The 22,667-nt window shown below is 50.5% G+C and overlaps 2 protein-coding genes across 4 annotated transcripts in view; both read right to left on the reverse strand.

Annotated features, from left to right (window-relative positions):
- The window catches only part of LOC142068365 (uncharacterized), a 33,089-nt gene extending 10,930 nt beyond the window's left edge, over nucleotides 1–22,159 (reverse strand). Inside the window, exon 1 of one of the 2 annotated variants that reach the window (XM_075119906.1) lies at nucleotides 22,130–22,159. The gene's annotated coding sequence lies outside the window, so the exon portion shown is untranslated. The remainder of the gene's footprint in view (nucleotides 1–22,129) is intronic. The other variant, XM_075119912.1, reaches the window with a different exon arrangement.
- LOC125621442 (uncharacterized) lies at nucleotides 183–22,212 on the reverse strand. Of its 2 annotated transcripts, none has more exons than XM_075119898.1 (5): nucleotides 22,130–22,212; nucleotides 7,517–7,604; nucleotides 6,935–7,061; nucleotides 6,118–6,231; nucleotides 183–5,790 (listed from the first exon to the last, which is right to left on the reverse strand). In XM_075119898.1, the coding sequence occupies exons 2-5, from the start codon at nucleotides 7,538–7,540 to the stop codon at nucleotides 3,986–3,988; spliced, it is 2,070 nt and encodes a 689-aa protein (XP_074975999.1). In that variant the 5' UTR covers nucleotides 7,541–7,604; nucleotides 22,130–22,212; the 3' UTR covers nucleotides 183–3,985. The 2 variants fall into 2 exon arrangements, with proteins under 2 accessions (XP_074975999.1, XP_074975998.1); XM_075119897.1 differs by having other exon boundaries at nucleotides 183–5,793.
- Between the last annotated feature and the right edge of the window lie 455 nt (nucleotides 22,213–22,667).

The following is a 22,667-nucleotide window of genomic DNA, read 5'->3' on the forward strand; positions in this document are numbered from 1 at the left end:
AACGATGTTAAGCTAATTCAATTTCCCCATAAGAATTAATGTAAATGGGGGGGGGGGGGGGGGAGGCTTAGGTTCCAGGGAAAATTTGTTCACCAGACAAAAGACTGTATTTTATATAATATATATCTATATATATATATATATACACACACACACACACACACACATACAGACACAGTATATGTTTTAAACAAACCATTTAATATTATGCACAGCAACGATGATTGTGAAGCTTGGTTGAGGTGGTGAAGTTAGAGGGTGGAAGAGGGTGGGATATTTCCCAGGGAGCCTTACTGCTAAATGATGAACTAGCACTCAGCTGAGCCCTCAAGGGTTAACACATTGTTGTTAATGTAGCCTCACACTCTACAAGGCAGCACAAGTGGAGGAAAGAGACACAGCATGGCAGACAGAGACACACACTGTGTGTGAGAGATGAGCATTGCCCCTTTAAGTACACTGACCCCACTCTAAGTACATTGCCTTTTTAAGTAGATCAGCAAGTTGAGACAGCAACTGCTGCCAGCAAGCTCCCTCCGTCCTGAGCCCTGTTGTGTCCCTGCCCCAGCTGTGTAGAGATGTGGTAAGCGGGGGGCAAGAACAGGGGGGAGGGGGACAACCTGACATTTGCCCCCCTCTTTCCCAACCCCCTCCCCCCCCAGCAAGCAGGAGGCTTCCGGGAGCAGCTCCAAGGCCGAGGGCAGGAGCAGCACATGGCAGTGTGGGGGAGGGACAGCTGAACTCCAGGTAATTGATAGCCTGCTGGACGGCTGCCACACAGGGAACTTAGGGGAGCGGGGAGCTGATGGGGGGCTGCTGGTCCACCCTGGTTCCAAGCCCCCACCAGCTCGCTCCAATGGGCTGCTCTTTCTGCAAGCAGTGGACAAAGCAGGCAGCTGCCGAACAACTTTAGAAGGGAGCCTTGAGCCACTTTAAACGACCATGTTCCCTAATTAATCAGCAATGAAACAACGTTAACCGGAAGGACTTTAAGGGAGGAGTTACTGTATGTGACCAACAGGTCTTCGGGGGACAGAGAAAAAGCCACAATGCAAGGCGAGCTACAACACACTTTCATATTCAGAAAGTGAAGTTCCAGAGAATCTGAAGACCCAAAATCCAGACAATAAGTGAACCCATTTTCGTCTAAAGGGGCTAAACCTGCTTGACTTCTCACCTCATGACCACACGACCACAGTTGGTCATGTTAGTTACAAAAGTTTTTGCATCATCTTAATAGACCAAAACCTCACAAACCAGCTTCCCGTCTACAAATGATCTGGACTAGCCCAGACAAAAACTGGAAGCAATTTTACCAAGAAAGGCAAATGGGGATATAAGATCAGAAAGGTCAAAGTGTGCTTTGAGGTTCATTTGGATTCCCTTCCAGGTCTGTGACCCTTCTTTCTCCAGCCCTCAGGGATCTGACTTAGGATCATAGACATCAAAACTGTGATTCCAAGGCATGGAGAGCCAGGGACAGGGTGGTAAATGACACCGTAGGAGGTGGAGGGGTAGAACGGGGACAGGATAAAACTCTCCATTGCTGGGACAGAGGCTGCTCTGTTGAGAGTGGAGTGTGACGGTGCTGGGGGAAGGAGGGAATCCCTCAGTCTCACCCCATCACCCTGAAATAGCACAGAAGCTAAAACACCACATTTCACTGTCCCTGCTCCCATTCTTTAAACATGTTTTTTAATTCTCGCCCATAAAGGAGAAAATGTACGAACACTAAATGCTTTTCAGTAGGGCCTGGAGTAATGTGAGACTATCTGGGAATGAGACAATCCAGCCCCACAGGGGAAACTCAGGGACTAATGATCACTGCTAATGAGGGAGGGCGAGGGGGAGAGATCCGAAGAGATAAAATGCTCCAGGTGAGTTTGTCACACTGTCTGCAGTGGTTCACAACTGGGCATGCCGACCTCCAGGCAGACTGGCAGAAAACCGGGCAGACACCCCCCCAAGCTGCTGGTTCATCCTGTAATTAGATTTCACCAAGCCAGTGACAAATGTGAACTCCTGGATCACTATCCCAGTCTTACCCTAGACTCACAGACAGTCCCCTTAGACTCTCCAGTCTGTCTTGCCACTCAGAGAAACTGGACTTTGTGATGAAAGGTCACTTACACCAAAAATCACATCACGTCGCTCCCAGTCCCAAGAGACTAGGCACTTACCCCAGAGCAATTGGTATCCTAGATCTTACACCAAAGACAACGCTGGTAGCCAGTTCTATAGTAAATTAAGTAAAGGATCATTAGCTAAGAAAAGGAAGTGAGAGTTATGGAGAGGTTAAAGCAGGTAAGATGCATGCCCAGGTGAGTCACACTTTGTTATTCCAAAGGGTGGCAGTGATGTAATAAACTGCCAGTTTCCCAAAAGTCTATTCAGAGCATCCAGATTATCCCTTGGGGTCTCAGCTTTGTATCTGATACACTTCCCTGTAAGAGTCCAAACAGTCCAGAGATCCAGGATCTTTCTTTAAATCCATACTTATAGCTTCTTCTCACAAAAAACAGGCTGACAGGGTCACTACCCACGTTGGCTCTTCCTCTGATGACAGAGAGCGAGGAACGCATTTTGAGTCTTTGACCTCCGGTCATAACACACAATGCCCACTTGCGTTGAAATTAGCTTTTTTCTGTTAAAGTTCATTTGCATTCCACAAGGCTTCTTCCGCATTTGATGGGTTATTTCGTTACAGGGGTATACACAATGCAAAATATTCACTACTACATTATAACAAGATATAGTTAAGTGAAAACAATGCAAGTAACATCCCATTGCTTTTCATGAAGTTTAAACACCAAATACACTCTTATACATTTAACCATCTCTTTAATCTAGCCTAATACACAAGTGAATTGGCCTAGGGCTCTGGCAGGAGCTGGCATCTGGTCGGCCAGTGTCACACAGTTTACACCACAAAATCTGGTGCAGGGTCATAGAGATACTCTGGCTGATCCCGATCACATTTTCTACCATAGACAGACGCTCAGAGGCTGATGCTGCGGAGGCAGATGTGGGATCTCGAGGCCTTCCACAAAAGGCCCTGTGGGAATCAGCCCCTCTCAGCGGCGCTGTCTGAATGCAGAGGGGGCAGGGGGAAGGGGCAGAGGGGGCTTGTGAGGAGAGGCACCTCTCTACCCCGTGCTCTCCCTCGCCCCTTATCCATGAAACCCAAACACTCAATACCCCAGCACCCAGCTCCCCCTGCTTCCCAGCTCCACCAGCCCCAACCATTCAATCCCCAGTTTCCTACCCCAGAATCCATCAGCCTGGTCCCTCAATATTTGATCCCCCAGAACCCAGCGCCCTGGGGGATTTGGGGAGGGGAGGCGTTACCAGCCCCCAGGGGAGTGAACAGCTCCAGGTAAGTGGGAGAGCCCAGCCCAGGGGCTGGTGGAAGATGGGGGGTGGGGACAGCTGTCTAGAGTGAAGGTAGGGCCTGGCCCAAGTGTCCTTCTCCTCATCGCCATGGCAGGTGGATCCCGTCTGGGAGGGGAAAGGAGGGGGGGGAACTTCAGCCAGGCAGGGGGAGTGTCTGGAGGAGTTTCTCTCTCTCCCTTCCCCCACGTGTGGCCCATCAGCTCAGCAGCCAAGGCTGCAGCAGGGAGGAGGGGCTGATGGGGGCTTCTCCTCTGCCTGGGGTTTGCTTAGACCAGGCAGAGCCAGAAGGTCACTGACCAGCTGATGCTCAGCTGCTGCTGGATCCTCACCCCAGCAATGGGCTGCTGGATCCTTGGAAGCCAAACGTCCCTGATGTGTGTGGGAAATGAGGAAATGGGTTTGTCTCCACGGCCAGCCCCAGTCAGGGCACTCAGAGAATTTCCTGGCTGTGTGGGGGCGTCTCTGAAGTCCAACATGGTGTTAGCTCCTCTTGGAGCATTTTCCACACTGAGAACATCTCAGCGGTTTCTTCCCTGTGCGGATTCGCGGATGCCTGATACTCCGGGAGCACCAAATGAAGCTTCCCCCATGTTTAAGGTCGCTCCGTTTTGTGGATCACTGATGTGTGAGCTAGGATTGAATCTTTTTCTGCAATCAAGCTGTTCCTGGGGTCTCCCACACCTTTGTGAGTTCTTAGATGTTTAGTAAGGTACGAGCTCTTCCTGAAACTTTTCCCACAGGCCAGACATTTATGAGGTTTATAGCCCGTGTGGATTCTCTGATGTATAATAAGGTTCGATCTCTGAATGAAACTGTTCCCACAGTCCAAGCACTTATGGGGTCTCTCTCCTGTGTGGATTGCCTGATGCCTGATAAGGGATGATCTGTTGGTGAAACATTTCCCACAATCCAAGCACCCATGGGGTCTTTCTCCTGTGTGGACTGCCTGATGTCTAATAAGGGTTGATCTCTGAATGAAACGTTTCCCACATTCCAAGCACTCATGGGGTCTCTCTCCTGTGTGGATTGCCTGATGTCTAAGGAGGGCTGATCTGTGCGTGAAACTTTTCCCACAGTCCAAGCAGTTATGGGGTCTCTCTCCTGTGTGGATTCTCTGATGTATAACAAGGGCTGATCGCTGGGTGAAACTTTTCCCACAGTCCAAGCATTTATTGGGTCTCTCTCCAGTGTGGATTGTCTGATGGGTACTAAGGGATGACTTCTGACTGAAACATTTCCCACAATCGAGGCATTTATAAGGTCTCTCTCCTGTGTGCATTCTCCGATGTTTAGTAAGGTAGGAGTTGTTCTTGAAGCTTTTCCCACAGTCCAAGCATACGTAGGGCTTCTCTCCTGTGTGAATTCTCTGATGCACAATCAGGTCAGAACTGAGAACAAAACTTTTCCCACAGAGGATGCATTTATAGGGACTGTCTCCCGTGTGGATTGTCCGATGTTTAGTGAGGTAGGAGTTGTTCTTGAAGCTTTTCCCACAGTCCAAACATTTATAGGGCTTCTCTCCTGTGTGGATTGTCTGATGGGAAATAAGGTTTGTTCTCTGAATGAAACTTTTCCCACAGTGGAGGCATTTATGAGGTTTATTCCCAGTATGAATTCTCAGATGTCGAAGAAGGTGTGAGCGCTGAATGAAACTTTTCCCACAGTCGAGGCATTTATAGGGTCTCTCTCCTGTGTGGATTGTTTGATGTGTACTCAGGGCTGATCTCTGTGTGAAACTTTTCCCACAGTCCAAGCACTTATGGGGTTTCTCTCCTGTGTGGGTTTTCTGATGCATAATAAGGGTGGTCTTCTGACTGAAGCAGTTCCCACACTCGAGGCATTTATAGGGTCTGTCTCCCATGTGGATTCTCCGATGTTTAGTAAGATTTGAGCTGTTACTGAAGGTTTTCCCACACTCCAAGCACTTATGGGGTCTCTCTCCCATGTGGGTTGCCTGATGTGTAATAAGTGCTGACGTCCAATTAAAACATTTGCCACACTTGAGGCATTGATAGCGTCTCTCTCCTGTGTCGATTCTCCCATGGGTATTAAAGTCTGAGCTGTTATGGATTGTTTGATGTGTAAGAAGCTGTGATCTCAGAATGAATCCTTTCCCACACTGCAGGCAGTGCCAGGGTTTCTCTTCCTTGGGATTTGTCTGCTGGGCTGTGGGATCCTTGTCTCCTCCCCCACGTATAATAGATTCATCCACTTTTTTCCTTGGGTGGTTTCCCAGCAGCCTCTCTGACCTGTGCCAATTTCCCCAGGCTTCTCCCTGTTCCAAGCACTGGGAAAAATTCCCTTCAGATCTTCCCACAAAGGTCCCTTGTGATTCCACTTCCCTAGGAACATCCTCATGATGATTCCCCTCCTCGTTCTCACTCCCTCGCTCATCACCTGCTGGGAGAGAGACAATCCAGAAAGGAGTCATTGTGCTGGGGAGAAAGAGGAATAGCACAGAGGGAAAACCCAACATGCTAATGCTGTGAAGACTGAGCAATTGGATTCTGCCTCCACTTCCCACCCAAACACTCACAGGGAAGAAAAGTTGGGAAGTAAACTCCTGCAGCTAACAGGATGGGTAGCAAGTCATGAGCGATATCTGCTGACTACAGCCCTGCCCTGGGTGAGATGAGGAAGAACTGGGGGCACTCACTCACACCACATTTTGGGATGCTCAGCTTTTTCCTTTATTCCCCAGATGGTTTCTGTGTCAGTCCTCACCTGTGCGGGTGCCTCTCAGGATCTCTCTTTCCTTGCAGACCTGGAGATCTGGGACCCACGGCTCCTCCCCTTGTTCCAGCTGGGCGATCAGCTCAGGTTTGGGAATGGGAAATCCTGCACAGGGGGTGAAATCAGACCAGATCAGAGTGCATAGAGGATTGAGAGAGCATCTGACACAATGCATCCGATGAAGCGAGCTGTAGCTCACGAAAGCTTATGCTCAAATAAATTGGTTAGTCTCTAAGGTGCCACAAGTCCTCCTGTTCTTTTTCTGACACAAAGGGCATTCCATGAGCTGAACCTGTGTCTGTGATGGGGGATCATGCAATTCAAGAGGACGGGAACATGGTCACAGAACCCCCTTGGGAGAGGCAGATGTCTGGGGAGGTGAGGAGAATTGTCATGCCCTCACAGTTTCCAGGATCTGTGCACTCTGTGGGCCTTGCTGATACACACAGAGCTCTAATGTTAAATCCATTCCTATTTCTAAACCTTCAGAGCCCAGAGCATTCCCCATGGCTGGAGCTATTCCCAAGGAGGGAGGTGACCAGGGATTCTGTGGGGAAATGAGAAACAATATAGATAGGACAATACACGGCTTCTGCCCCTTTGAAAGCTGGAGGGGTGGTGATGGTTTAGCTTGTCCATTAAGTTAGTCCCATTGGAGAGGGCACGGAGATGCAAGTTTCTCTCACACAGCAGCTGTGCATTATGGAGCCCATTCCCCTCCGATCTAACTGACCAGGGAAGAACCTGTCTAGATTCAGATATGCAGACCCTGCATCTTCTAATAACTGAGGGGACAGGAAACCCTTACCGAGCGAGGTCACCATCTCATAGTTCTCCTGCATGACGTCCCTGTAGAGGGCTCTCTGAGCGGGGTCCAGCAGAGCCCCCTGCCCCTGGGTGAAATACACAGCCACCTCCTCGAAGGTCACCAGCATCTGAAACAACAAAGGCCAGAGATACAGAATCTCACCCCAGGTCTCAGACCAGCCAGACACCTTGTTCCCCCCGCACATGGAGCAGGGCAGGGTCTTCTCATTTACCACACGCCTGCCAGACACAGGCTGATACAGGAAGCAGAGCTCTGAGCCGGGGACAGGAACTCCAAAAGTTTCCCTTCGTATTTCACAGCAGCCTCTTCCAAGTTGGTTTAGGCTCCAGCACTGGGAGTCTGGTCAGTTTTCGCAGCCCTGCCCAGGGTGGCATTTCCTGGTTTAGAAATGGGGGAATGTTCCCCCCAGCCAATGGGCCTGTTCAGAAAATCAGGTCCCGGGTTGAACGTATCATGGCAGGTTTATGACACCCTGTCCCCTCCCTGCCTCACCCTGTGTGTTTCCTGCCCCTCCTCATCTGCAGCACCCCTCCCCGCTGCAGCTCCCTGAAAATCCCCTACCTGAGCTGGCTCCATCACAGCCATTTCTCTTCCTCGTCTCCCGGAAGACAGGACAATCTGGAGCGAAATGTAGATGTGATTCTTTAGCCTGTTGGGGCGAGAGGCGCGATGGGGGAGGTTTCAGAAGGGGCTTGAGTCCATGTCACAGCCTGATTCCCCCCAGGCTCTCTCCCTGGAGACAGACTCTCCGGACTTTGCCATGCTGGGAAGAAACCCAGTTAGTTTACTACCACCCAGGCAAGGCCCCTCCCAGCAGAACTAACCCCACCAGGACACCATTAAACCCTCCCCATAACAGCATCTCTGAGCAGAATGTTGGAAAAAGAGCAGAATCAAAGGAGCCACTTTGGGGATCCCCCTGACATTGGCCCAGAGGGCAGTGCATCCCCCCAGCAGTGCGGGGACTCGTCTGGGTCAGGAAGTGGCTTTTGCTCTGTCAGCTCCTCACCTTGTTTCCAGGAGAGTCAGTCTGCCCAGGGTGTGCAGGGAATGGATCTGGGCAGGGCTGGGAGCTGGGAACCTCCCTCCCCACTTACTGTTCCTGCTGCCCCTTCCAGTCTGTTCACTCTCTGTTTCTATCACCTTCCCTCTGCCGTGGAGAACTGATTACTGTCCTGTTCCCGTGGGCATTTGCTCAGTGGTTTGAGCATTGGCCTGCTAAACCCAGGGTTGTGAGTTCAATCCTTGAGGGGGTCATTTGGGGATCTGGGGCAAAAATTGGGGATTGGTTCTGCTTTGAGCAGGGGGTTGGACTAGATGACCTCCTGAGGTCCCTTCCAAGCCTGATATTCTATGATTCTATAGTGAACAAACATTTAATGCACACAAAACACTGTGAAGGGTGTAATGCTTTCTAGACAGTCTTGGGAATACCTTGTAAACACAAGCCATTAGGCAGAAAGTCTGTCTTTGTCTCTTGGTCTACACTAGGAGTTGAGGTCGAATTTAGCAGCGTTAAATCGATTTAACCCTGCACCCGTCCTCACGACGAAGCCCTTTTTTTCCGACTTAAAGGGCTCTTAAAATCGATTTCCTTACTCCACCCCCGACAAGGGGATTAGTGCTGAAATTGGCCTTGCCGGGTCGAATTTGGGGTACTGTGGACACAATTAGACGGTATTGGCCTCCAGGAGCTATCCCAGAGTGCTCCATTGTGACCGTTCTGGACAGCACTCTCAACTCAGATGCACTGGCCAGGTAGACAGGAAAAGGCCAGTGAACTTTTGAATTTCAATTTCCTGTTTGGCCAGCGTGGCAAGCTGCAGGTGAGTGCAGAGCTCATCAGCAGAGGTGACCATGATGGAGTCCCAGAATCGCAAGAGCTCCAGCATGGACGGAATGGGAGGTACGGGATCTGATCGCTGTTTGGGGAGAGGAATCCGTGCTGTCAGAACTCTGTTCCAGTTTTTGAAATGCCAAAACATTTGTCAAAATCTCCCAGGGCATGAAGGACAGAGGCCATAACAGAGGCCATAACAGGAAGCAGTGCCACTTGAAACTTAAGGAGCTGAGGCAAGCCTACCAGAAAACCAGAGAGGCAAATGGCCGCTCCGGGTCAGAGCCCCAAACATGCCGCTTCTATGATGAGCTGTGTGCCATTTTAGGGGGTTCAGCCACCACTACCCCAGCTGTGTTGTTTGACTCCTTCAATGGAGATGGAGGCAACACGGAAGCAAGTTTTGGGGACGAGGAAGATGATGATGATGAGGTTGTAGCTAGCTCACAGCAAGCAAGCGGAGAAACCGGTTTTCCCGACAGCCAGGAACTGTTTCTCACCCTGGACCTGGAGCCAGTACCCCCCGAACCCACCCAAGGCTGCCTCCCGGACCTGCCAGGTAGAGAAGGGACCTCTGGTGAGTGTACCTTTTAAAATACTATACATGGTTTAAAAGCAAGCATGTTTAATGATTAATTTGCCCTGGCATTCGCTGCTCTCCTGGATGTACTCCTAAAGCCTTTGCAAAAGGTTTCTGGGGAGGGCAGCCTTATTCTGTCCACCATGGTAGGACACTTTACCACTCCAGGCCAGTAGCATGTACTCGGGAATCATTGTAGAACAAAGCATTGCAGTGTATGTTTGCTGGTGTTCAAACAACATCCGTTCTTTATCTCTCTGTGTTATCCTCAGGAGAGTGATATCATTCATGGTCACCTGGTTGAAATAGGGTGCTTTTCTTAAGGGGACATTCAGAGGTGCCCGTTCCTGCTGGGCTGTTTGCCTGTAGCTGAACAGAAATGTTCCTCGCTGTCAGCCATGGGGAGGGGGGAGAGATGAGGGGCTAGCCACGCGGTGGGGGGAGGCAAAATGTGACCTTGGAATGAAAGCGCATGTGCTATGTATGTAATGTTAACAGCAAGGTTTACCGTGAAAGAGTGTACCCATTGTTCTATAAAATGTGTCTTTTTAAATACCACTGTCCCTTTTTTTTTCTCCACCAGCTGCATGTGTTTCAAGGATCACAGGATCTTCTCCTTCCCAGAGGCTAGCGAAGACTAGAAGGTGAAAAAAACGCACTCGCGATGAAATGTTCTCTGAGCTCATGCTGTCCCCCCACACTGACAGAGCACAGACGAATGCGTGGAGGCAGACAATGTCAGAGTGCAGGAAAGCACAAAATGACCGGGAGGATAGGTGGCGGGCTGAAGAGAGTAAGTGGCGGGCTGAAGAGAGGGCTGAAGCTGAAAGGTGGCGGCAGCGTGATGAGAGGAGGCAGGATGCTGAGGCTACTGGAGGATCAAACTAATATGCTCCAGCATATGGTTGAGCTGTAGGAAAGGCAGCTGGAGCACAGACGGCTGCTATAGCCCCTGTGTAACCAACCGTCTCCTCCCCAAGTTCCATAGCCTCCTCACCCAGATGCACAAGAACGCGGTGGGGGGGCCTCTGGCCACCCAGCCACTCCACCCCAGAGGACTGCCCAAGCACAGAAGGCTGGCATTCAATAAGTTTTAAAGTTTTAAACTTTCAAAGTGCTGTGTGGCCTTGTCCTTCCCTCCTCCACCATCTCTCCTGGGCTACCTTGGCAGTTATCCCCTATTTGTGTGATGAATTAATAAAGAATGCATAAATGTGAAGCAACAATGACTTTATTGCCTCTGCAAACCGTGACTGAAGGGAGGAGGGGAGGGTGGTTAGCTTACAGGGAAGTAGAGTGAACCGAGGCGGGGTGGGGGGTTTCCATCAAGGAGAAACAAACAGAACTTTCACACTGTACCTTGGCCAGTCATGAAACTGGTTTTCAAAGCTTCTCTGATGCGCACCGCGCCCTCCTGTGCTCTTCTAACTGCCCTGGTGTCTGGCTGCGCGTAACCAGCAGCCAGGCGATTTGCCTCAACCTCCCACCCCGCCATAAACGTCTCCCCCTTACTCTCACAGATATTGTGGAGCACACAGCAAGCAGTAATAGCAGTGGGAATATTGGTTTCGCTGACGTCTAAGCGAGTCAGTAAACTGCGCCAGCGCGCCTTTAAACGTCCAAATGCACATTCTACCACCATTCTGCACTTGCTCAGCCTGTAGTTGAACAGCTCCTGACTACTGTCCAGGCTGCCTGTGTATGGCTTCAGGAGCCATGCCATTAAGGGGTAGGCTGGGTCCCCAAGGTTAACTATAGGCATTTCAACATCCCCAAAGGTTATTTTCTGGTCTGGAAATAAAGTCCCTTCCTGCAGCTTTTGAAACAGAGCAGAGTTCCTGAAGATGCGAGCGTCATGTACCTTTCCCGGCCATCCCACGTTGATGTTGGTGAAATGTCCCTTGTGATCCACCAGTGCTTGCAGCACTGTTGAAAAGTACCCCTTGCAGTTTATGTACTCGCCGGCTTGGTGCTCCGGTGCCAAGATAGGGATATGGGTTCCGTCTAGGGCCCCACCACAGTTAGGGAATCCCATTGCAGCAAAGCCATCCACTATGACCTGCACATTTCCCAGGGTCACTACCCTTGATATCAGCAGATCTTTGATTGCGTTGGCTACTTGCATCACAGCAGCCCCCACAGTAGATTTGCCCACTCCAAATTGATTCCCGACTGACTGGTAGCTGTCTGGCGTTGCAAGCTTCCACAGGGCTATCACCACTCGCTTCTCAACTGTGAGGGCTGCTCTCATCTTGGTATTCTTGCGCCTCAGGGCAGGGGAAAGCAAGTCACAAAGTTCCATGAAAGTGCCCTTACGCATGCGAAAGTTTCGCAGCCACGGGGAATCGTCCCTGACCTGCAACACTATGCGGTCCCACCAGTCTGTGCTTGTTTCCCGAGCCCAGAATTGGCATTCCACCGCATGACCCTGCCCCATTAGCATCATGATGCCCGCATTGCCAGGGCCCGTGCTTTGAGAGAAGTCTGTGTCCATGTCCTCATCACTCTCATCACAGCGCTGACGTCGCCTACTCGTCCGGTTTTGCTTTGCCAGGTTCTGGTGCTGCATATACTGCTGGATAATGCGTGTGGTGTTTAATGTGCTCCTAACTGCCAAAGTGATCTGACGGGCTCCATGCTTGCCGTGGTATGGCGTCTGCACAGAAAAAAGGCGCGAAACGATTGTCTACCATTGCCCTGACAGAGGGAGGGGCGACTGATGATATGGCTTATAGGGTTGGCTGACAGGGAATTAAAATCAACAAAGGGGTGGCTTTGCGAGAAACAGAATGGCCCCCTCAAGGATAGAACTCAAAACCTCAAGGATAGAACTCAAAACTGGGTTTAGCAGGCCGTTGATTTCACGGAGGGAGGGAGGAGAAAATGAATACAAAACAAATCTGGTCTATTTCTTGTTTTGAGCCACTTCATCTATCTTTGTACATCTTGCTGGCAGCAGACTGTGCAGTACGACCGCTAGCCATCGTCATCTCCTGGGTGCTCGGCAGAAGACGGTGCAGTATGACTGCTGGCCATCGTCTTCTGCTGGCTGGAGGTTAAAAGACAGTGCACTACCGGTAGGACTGAATCGCCATGAAACGAAACTTAAAAAGGGAAATGACCTGGCTGAGTCACTCCCATGTTTACCCAGGCGCCTCTGACCTCATCGAGGTCGGTTAAAAGAGCACCCAGGAATACGTCGACGACGGCTACCAGTCAAACTGCACTGTCTGCTGCCAAAGGCAATAAACTGCTGCTGTGTAGCAACGCAGTACCGCATCTGCCAGCACCCAGGAGACATACGGTGACGGTGAGCTGAGCGGGCTCCATGCTTGCCGTGGTATGGTGTCTGCACAGGTAACTCAAGAAAAAAGGCGCAAAACGATTGTCTGCTCTTGCTTTCACGGAGGGAAGGGGGGCCTGACGATATGTAACCAGAACCTCCCGCAACAATGTTTTAGCCTCATCAGGCACTGGGATTTCTACCCAGAATTCAAATGGGCAGTGGAGACTGCAGGAACCGTGGGATAGCTACCCACAGTGCAACACTCCAGAAGTCGATGGTTGCCTCGGTACTGTGGACACACTCTGCCGATGACATGCACTTAGAGCATTTGTGTGGACACACACACAATTGACTGTATAAAACCGCTTTCTACAAAACCGACTTCTATAAATTCGACCTAATTTTGTAGTGTAGACATACCCTTAGACTGACTTATCCCCCTACTGTCACTGTAACACATATCTGCAGGTCTGTACTTTGGCACACTTATGTTAACAAGTTCCTCTCTGATCTTATTTCCCAGCTATTTCCTCAGGCCTTTTCCTCACTGCGAAAGTCAAACTGCCTTATCCTCGCTGTGTTTTTACCTCAGCATCGCTCCTGCTCCTTAGTTACCCCAAAGCAAAGAACAAAAACCACCTCTCTCAGCAGTGACGGACAGGCCTATGGGCTAGACTCACGAAGGGACTGAGGTGTTGTGATGCTGTGTGTCGCAGTGCCTAACTGTTAGATACCTAGGAAGTCACGGAAACATCACTGCGATCCACAAAGCGGAGTTAGGTGCCTAGGCTTCCTATACAGTGAATAGGGAGAGATGGGTGCCTTAGAATGACATCCGAAAAAGCCAGCCCACTAGGCAAGGAGTCGCCTAAGTCAGTGGTCCCCAGACTTTTCAGGGTGATGGCCCGCTCATTACTCCTGTCTGGGCCCCAACCCTCTCGGGAGCCAGAGCCGGGCCGTGGCTCGTGGGAGGGGGAACCAGGACGGGGTAAGGGAGCTGAGGCTGGGGCCGCAGCCGGGGATGGGTCTGGGTCAGGGGCTGGGAACGGAGCTGGGAGCCACGGTTGGTGGCGGGGACATGGCTGGGTGGCGCTCCCTCCCTGACCGCTGTGGGGCTGGCCTGGCTCCAGCCACGGAGCGGGGCGCACCCCACAGTTTGGGGACCACTGGCCTAAGCTAACCAACTGGAGATGCTGACCACAGGGCCATGTTCTAAATCCTGCCCATCTCCTGGAGTTTGGTACCTAAGTCCCCACTGCAGGGAGGTGCCCTGCTCCTGGAGTCCGGCGGCTCAAGCACCTAAGCCGTTCCTTGTTAGAACAAGCTAGAGCAGGCGCCTCCTAAAACAGCCAGAGGAGAAGGGTGCCACCTTATCACTTTTAACCCAGTGGTTACCACACTCGCCTGAGATGTCGGAGACCCCTCCTCAAAGCCTTCCTCTCTCTCTGAGGCAGGAATTGAACCTGGGTCTCTCACATCCCAGGCAAGTGCACTAACCATTGGGCTAGAAGTTGGATAACAACCCCAGGGCCTCCTTTTCCAGCCAGATTTTGAATGGGACCCAATCCAGCCAGTGGGCCTGTGAGCACACTTATTGGATTGTGTCCTGAAGGCAAGAGAGAGATTCACCTGCCTGTCCTCTCCCTTGTTCCTGAATCACTCTGGGGCTTCGGCAGGAAACAGGCATCCAAATGCTCACAGGAAGGCAGCAGGGCTCATGCTCAGAGGCAGAAACTAAGGCTCCTTAGGGAAATTCTACCTTGAAAGTATAGGTTTTGGAGCTCGTCAGGAGTTTTGTATCTCTCACTGGATCCTAAACTGGGACTTAAATACCTAAACTCAGACCTCTGAGCTTCGCCGGGGTGGGTGTGGGTGGGTTGGGTGCCTGTGTACCATTGTGAATCTACCCCTAAGTCTCTATAACGTGACCACAAGTAGCGTAGCCACCTGGCTTCATCAGATCTGAAGAATATGGTGCCTCATTCCTCTCAAAACACTGCTCAGCGCTGTCAGCAAACCCATCCCACCCAGCAGACGTGCATGTTCCTGCACTGAGCAGTCGCTGATATCCCAGGGCTGTTCTAAGCAGATATATTTAGAACATTTTCCCAACCCTTGCCTTAACCTCTGATTGCCTCCCTTATCAGGTGAAAAAACAGGGAATGGCCACGCCAGGTGGTTTGCCGACAACGAAAACAGCCGACACAGCTTCAGAAACAAACACAGCGCATGTCTAGTAACTGCAGCCGTACCCTATTTGTGGATGCTTCTGAGCCAGATTAGCCCCGTGTTCTGCACATGTGCCGAGACACATCACAATGTTTGATGTGAGCTGAAAATACTTTTGCTATGCCTGGCTGGGGGCGTCCTCACACCTTGATGAATACCACAGTCGTGGGCTTACTAATCTGGCCATCATAGCGTAAGAGGGGTAACAGACTTGGAAGTGATATGTGGATCAACTGGTTCACTGCCATGGGACAAAAGTGCCCCCACTTTGTCTATGTTGCTTATAAAGGGGATCACTGTACAGTCAGGCCAACAACCTCTGTGGGCACAGCAGGATCCATGACACTATCCGGCTTCCATTCTCCTGCTCATGAAAGATGTCCTGTCCTTTGCAGGAGCGAGAGGAGGAGCGAGATCACCTTGAATTTCAGCCTTAATGAAATTCTGCCAGGCCAAAACTGACACCTGTGAAATAGCCTAATGGCTTTTCTACAGAGCGCAACACTCAGGGAAGATGAGCTGAGCGCCCCACGGCTTCGCTCCTTCTCTGCAATCTTCTGTGATTGCCGTGACTGCCACTGTCAAAATTAAGGCCACCTTACTTCTTAATGAGAACATCTGTAAGTTATTTGCATTAACTTCACACCTGCAGTGTCACACCACGTAGACAAGCCATGAATAAGTAAAAGGAAAGGAACAAGGGAAATTGGGGAGGGGGGGGGCACTAATTCCTTTAGTTTTAAATGCTTTAACTGGTTTTCCAGGACACCCACACAAATGGGTGCAGACATTCAGATGCAACCCCTGCCAAAGGAGCAGGAATAGTAGCCATACAATCCGTATCAGAGTTTTTAGCCCGCAAACCCATTTAACGTCATAGTCAACATTATAGTCACTGTATCTGCAGTGCTAAGACAATGGGTGTTTTTAACTAACATGCTTTAGCTATCCCACTGCAAAAACATAATGGAGGAAAGGCCCTTTGGTTTCACCAAAAGGCAAACTAAGTGAGGTCAGCACTATTCCCGCCACCTGAGGAGAAACAGGATAATTTTTTTAAAAAGTGAAAAAGTCTTTGATATAGGCAGTACAAATCAGTAAACGTGTCAGAATGAAGAACATCCCTGAAACGTATCATAACAAACTAGGTAACACACATACAAGGCTATGAAATTAAAACAGACAATTGGAAGCCTAAAGAAATCAGTAGAAAAACTACCTTTTATATCTGCAATAAATGAAGTCATAGAAGCGTAAAGTGTGTACTTCAGTGTGTGCAGGATGGAGGGTTACTCACAGAAATTTTCAGTTAGAAAAGGGGAGAAATCACGTTACTGGAAGTGCAAAATGGCATCAAATGGTACAGGATTGTACAACCACTTTAGATATATGGGTCCTTTGGGAGAACTAACAGCAAAAGTATGAATGCACCCTAAAGGCACGGACAGGCAAACAAAAAGAATAAAAAATGCATTTAATTTTTTCTTTATCTTATGACTTTTGGGGGTATAACATGAGTTTTCAGTTCTTGTGATTCTCAATCCATCTCGGGGTTGTATTTTTAGTAAAAAATATAGTGGAAATTTCCTTTGGAGAAGGATTTTATACAAATGCCCTAAGGGTCAGATTTTTAAGAGGATTTAGGCGCCTTGTGGGATTTTTAAAAGGATCTAGTGGCTGTCAACTTTTAAAATTCTGGCCTTCCATGAACATTGGAGAACCAAGTTCTTTCTACACACAAGCTGTGACATGTGAAAAAGCACAATGGAAAATAACAGTGGATTAAGGCAATCCCCATTGGTGGATCATAGGAAACTGAAGCAGTTTTCAGAGTGGTAGCCGTGTTAGTCTGTATCAGCAAAAAGAACGAGGAGTCCTTGTGGCACCAGACAAACACCTACAAAATCTCTATCAAGCATTCTTACAACTACAGTACCCACCTGCTGCAGTGAAGAAACAGGTTGACAGAGCCAGAAGAGTACCCAGAAGTCACCTACTACAGGACAGGCCCAACAAAGAAAATAACAGAATGCCACTAGCTATCACCTTCAGCCCCCAACTAAAACCTCTCCAGTGCAACATCAAGGATCTACAACCTATCCTGAAGGACGATCCCGCACTCTTACAGATCTTGGGAGACAGGCTAGTCCTTGCTTACAGACGGCCCCCCAACCTGAAGCAAATACTCACCAGCAACCACACAACAGAACCACTAACCCAGGAAACTATCCTTGCAACAAAGCCCGTTGCCAACCGTGTCCACATACCTATTCAGAGGACACCATCATAGGACCTAATCACGTCGGCCACACTATCAGAGGCTCGTTCACCTGCACATCCAATGTGATATATGCCATCATGTGCCAGCAATGCCCCTCTGCCACGGACATTGGACAAACCAGACTGTCTCTACATAAAAGAATAAATGGACACAAATCAGACGTCAAGAATTATAACATTCAAAAACCAGTCGGAGAACACTTCAATCTCTCTGGTCACTCGATTACAGACCTAAAAGTCACAATATTACAACAAAAAACCTTCAAAAACAGACTCCAACGAGAAACCGCTGAATTGGAATTAATTTGCAAACTGGACACCATTAAATTAGGCTTGAATAAAGATGGGGAGTGGATGGGTCATTAAACAAAGTAAAACTATTTCCCCATGCTTATTTTTCCCCCCTACTGCTACTCACACCTTCTTGTCAACTGTTGGAAATGGGCCATCCTGTTTATCACTACAAAAGGTTTTTTTTCTCCTGCTGATAGTAGCTCACCTTAACTGATCACTCTCGTTATAGTGTGTATGGCAACACCCATTTTTTCATGTTCTCTGTGTGTGTGTATATATCCATCTATCTTCCTACTGTATTTTCCACTTCATGCATCCAGTGAAGTGGGTTTTAGCCCACGAAAGCTTATGCTCAAATAAATTTGTTAGTCTCTAAGGTGCCACAAGTCCTCCTCATTCTTTTTGCTGAAGCAGTTTTGACACCAGCCCAGGAAATCAGTCAGCCTCAAACTCAAAAGATCCCAAAGAGTGAACTTTATCAAAAACAGAAAAAAAGAACAAAAATTTAGAAAGGAAAACTGCCAGTTACAAGACTGCAATACAAACAGGAAATGTTACACTAGAAACGCTGTGAAATCTCGTTGCTCAAGCTGCTAGCAATTATTAGTATTTCCCATGATTATTTGCTATTAAAAATACAAATTAAATAGCACAATAACATCCATCGGCACAATGTTAACGAAGTTAATGATGAAGTGCTTAGAGGAATAAAAATAACATTTTAAAATAATTTAAAGGAGTGAAACTTTATCTACAGCAGATTACAAGAAAAGGAGTCAAAATCAGGGAATAGGAAAAGTAGAGAAGACAATGAGGCCCCACCTCCTGGAGTCACCTGATTAGATCAGCACTTTGCTTTTCATAAATAAAATAACTAATTACATAAAACCACCCTGGAGCAAGTTTAGAGCCCTCACGTTTGCAGCGGAAAACTTGAAACCGAGACCCAACCATAACTGGTGCAGCAAGATCTGCCTGAGTCTGCAGAGAGACTAAGACCACAGAGGGCAGAACTGCTCCATGCAACCTAATAGAGCATTAACTCCAAGAACCACTGTGCTGGGGTCCTGTTTCCAACCCCAGGCAGAGAAGGAGAAGCCCCCATCACCTCTCCTCCCACTGCAGCCCTGGCTGCTGAGCTGATGGGCCACAGGTTGGGGAAGGGAGAGAGAAACGCCTCCAGCCGTTCCATCTGCCTGGCTGAAGTTCCCCCCTCTCCCTTCCCCTCCCAGATGGGATCCCCCTTCTTTAGAGATGAGGAGAAGGGCACTTGCGTCAGACCTCACCTTCACTCTATACACCTGTCCCCACCCCACATCTTCCACCAGCCCCTAGGCTGGGCTCCCCCAATTACCTGGAGCTGTTCCCTGCAGGGGGAGTGTCCCTGGGGGCTGGTAACTCCTCCCCTCCCCAAATCCCCCAGGGCGCTGCGCTCTGAGGGATTAAATGCTAAGGGACCAGGAAGGAGGATGTTGGGCAGAGAACGGCGGGATTGAATGGGTGGGGCTGGTGGAGCTGGGAATCAGAAGGAACAGGGTGCTGGGGCTATTGAACATTTGGGGATCATAAATAAGACCCTTATCACTCACCCCCTCTGGCCTTTCTCCCTGTCCCCTCTGCATTCAGACAGCACTGCTGAGAGGGACTAATTCCCACAGTGCCTTTTGTGAGAGGCCCAGAGGCCTGGGGGATCCTACCTCTGCTTCAGAGGTAACTGGGTTTGTCCCGACTGAGAAAAGTGGTTGGGTTAACTCGCACATTTCCCCCTGACCCTCCACCACTTTTCCTAGTCCAGATCGACCCTGAACATCTCATTTAGTCTGCTCTGCCCCCCACCCCCTTTAGCAGAGTGAATGTTAGAGCTGCTAAGTTTCCCCTTTGGGGTAGATTGTCTCATCCCTGATTATTGTCCCGTTGAGTTGGGGATGTGCTGAAAAACATTTATTTTCTCTGCCCTTTCTTGTTCGTATAAACGGAATAAAACAGAGTCTAAAAGAGCTGGAGCAGGGAGAGTAAAAAGCTCAATTTCAACCTCTGGTTTATTTGAGCATGATGGGGGTGAGGCCAAGAGATTTCTTCCTTCTGCCTCAGTATCAGGGTCTGCCTTCGACACCACGGTGTCTGTCCCAGCGTTGGAGCGTTCATCCGCTCCCCGTTCTATCCCTACCACTCCCAGACTGTTCGTATTCCACAGCGTTCTCCGCTCGCCATGCTTAGGAACCACACTCTGATTTCTTGGATCCTAAAGCAGACTCTCAAGGGCCGGGAACGAAATGGGACCTGGAGAGGGAATGTAATGAATCCCACAGCGGGGGTGATCATCCTGAGGATAAATCCCAGTTGCCATCTATTGGTAAAAGTAGCTGTGGGCTTCTGTCTGCCATGCGCAGATTATTTGCTGATGGGAAGGATGCTAGTTTAGCTTTCTTTCTCTGCGATGATGCTAAAACTTTCGTCAATAACAGAGCCAAATAATGAGAGAGATAGGAAATATCCTGTGAATGTCGGGAGAAGCCCTCCTTAAATCAGTGGTTCTCAACCAGGGGTACACTTACCCCTGGGGGCACACAGACGTCTTGCAGGGGGTACATCACCTCATCTAGATATTTGCCTAGTTTTACAACAGGCTCCATGAAAAGCACTAGCGAAGTCAAGACAAACTAAAATTTCAGACAGACAATGACCTGTTTATACCGCTCTATAGACGACACACTGAAATGTAAGAACAATATTTATATTTCAGTTGATTTCTTTTATAATTCTATGGTAAAAATGAGACAGGAAGCAATTTTTCAGTAATAGTGTCTGTGACACTTTTGTATTTTTACGTCTGATTTTGTAAGCAAGTTATTATTAACCTGGGGGTAGGCAAGACAAATCAGACTCCTGCCAGGGGTACAGTGGTTGGGAAAGGTTGAGAGTCACTGCTTTACATTACAAAGGATGACACGCAAATTCGTGAAGCGTTCCATATTTTTTCCCTTCGTTTGACCCTTTGATCGCACTCCTGTCCCTGTTATTTCATTAGTTGTCCCCCGGATTTATTTGGTATCCAGGTCCTGTGGATCCCCCTCTTAGGCTGGGGGGGGGATCCTTTAGCAGTGGACGGGCTTCGCCCGCCCACTTCCCGGATCCCAATTACAAAGGACTCTGAATGACACCATCAGCGGACTTAGAGGTGGGGGACGTATTCCTCCATTCCTGAGAGGCAGAGGCTGAGCAGAGCTGAGCAGGAAGGTGGGGATGTCTACAGGCCTAGCCAGCTCTGACGCCAGACTGATCTGGATTGCTGAGTCCAGAGGAAGATGAGGAGCCTGACACAGCCCAGTGGCTCACCCCATCCCCAGTGGCCATAGCATGGGCTGGGGACAATGGGGACTGTGCCAGGGATGTCCCCCAGGGGAATCAAAGCCGAGTTGGGACAGGAGCTGCTGACCCTAAAGTCACCCTCCTCTCTGGCTCCCGTTCACCCGAGCTCCCTGCGTTTTCTGTGCCTGCTTTTGTGACGGGATCCCAGCGTCTCACATGGATTAGTGACATTTTTCTCCCAGCCTTAAAAGGTCGCTCTGTGTCTGGTGCCTGCAGGAACCGGGACCAACAATGGGCTGGGCTGGGGCTGAAATGTGGGGTGCTGGGCTCTGAGCATTGGGTGGAAGAAGGGTGGGGGTTGCTTTTCTTTCTTCCTTTGAAATAATAAAGCAGAACTGAGTTTCTCAATGCCTCCCCCCCCCAGCCTTTTGTCTCGAATATCGATTAAACAGGGTCTTTAAAGGAGTCGGAGGCCATCTTGGAAGACACTTTGCAGTGTTATTTCTGCAACACTGAGCCCAGACTGCAGATTGCAAAACTGGGTGGGGGGAGGAGGTTGGTTTCGGGCTCTTTTCTAGCTCTGTGGGGATAATCCATCATCCGCAGGGCCAATCCCCTCTGTCATTTCCCATTCCCCTGCCTCTGGTCCAGGAAGAGTCAATCTGCCTAGGATACACCATAAAGAGGAAGGGAGAGGGGCCCTATGCCCATGGCCTTTAAGGACACAGCCCTGGGAAGCAGGAGCTAAAATCCTGCAAAAGGGGGGCAGGAAAAGCCCCTCTGCGTCCCCCTCCCTCGTTTTGCAATCACTGCACCTGGCTCTCCCCAATCTGGTGGGACTTTTATCCCCTCTCCAGGTTTCCCCCTCTGCTCTGTCTGGCAGTGCCTGTACCCGGCTCCTACCCCCAGTCCTTGATTTGGACTGTGGGCCTCTCTCCTTCCCCAAGCTGTTGCAGCCCCCCCGTGCATTCAGTTTGGCCCCTGCCCAGATTCTGTCCCTCCGCCCCCCAGGAACAGCCGGGAGCTGCTTGTCAGCCCAAGGGGGGCCAGGGCGGTGCCAGCAGATCTCACTGAGCAGCAGCCTCCGTTCACACCAGCGCGGCCAGCGGCTGGGAGCACAAAGCACCAGATTGGGAGGGGGAGGGGCAGCGGGTGACCCCGGCTCCCACCCACGTCTGCCCCCCGCGTCTCTGTCCCAGCCCCCGGCCCGGCCCGGCCCGGCCGGGCTCCCCCCGCCCCGCACATGCCGGGAGCTGGCGGCAGCTTTCCCGGGGCAGGGAATCGCAGCCGGCTCCGCGGGGAGCAGCCCAGGGCCAAACCCGCCCCCTGCAGCCCGGTGGGAGGGCGGGTCTCTCTTACCTTCCCTCCGAGCGGGGCCCCCCCGGGGCAGGGGCCGGGCTGGGGGCTCTGCCCTGGGAGAGGCTCCCGGGGAGCAGCGGGCAGGGCCCGGCTGGAGGTTCCCCTCTCCCGGCTGCAGCCCGGGCTCCGGGCTCCCAGCACCAGCCGCCGGGGCGCGGGGATCTCGCCGGGAGCCAGAGTCCCCGCAGCGGCTGCGAGTCACTTCCTGGGCCGGGCCTGAGCCCAGCGATCGCTCCCCGCAGAGCCGCCCCCCAGCCGCTCCTGGGTCCTAGCGATAAACCGACAGCTCTGCAGCCTCCCTGCCCCAGACCCTGCCTCTACCAGTCTAGACAAGGGCAGCTTCTCTGAGCCCCCTCACACACACACGTACGCAAACTGGACCCTAAATTGCCAGTGCCTTAATCCAGCCCTGGCTGCACGGGATCCCTCCAGGGTTGGGGGTCTGGCAGGGAGGGGAGTTGATTCAGTAGCTGTTGTGTCTGGTCCCTGCTCCATCTGTCTCCGTTTTTTGGCCTAAGTCACAAGCTGCTGCTGCCTT

The sequence above is a fragment of the Caretta caretta genome, chromosome 14 (genome assembly GCF_965140235.1).
Source record: "Caretta caretta isolate rCarCar2 chromosome 14, rCarCar1.hap1, whole genome shotgun sequence".
Classification (NCBI taxonomy): domain Eukaryota; kingdom Metazoa; phylum Chordata; order Testudines; family Cheloniidae; genus Caretta; species Caretta caretta.

Coding starts and splice junctions, on each gene's coding strand:
- LOC125621442 (XM_075119897.1), bottom strand. CDS start 7,540: ATGGCTGTGATGGAGCCAGCTCAG. Junction 6,232..6,934: donor TGAGATGGTGACCTCGCTCG/GTAAGGGTTTCC, acceptor CCCCCTGTGCAG/GATTTCCCATTCCCAAACCT. Junction 5,794..6,117: donor CCTGAGAGGCACCCGCACAG/GTGAGGACTGAC, acceptor TCTCTCTCCCAG/CAGGTGATGAGCGAGGGAGT.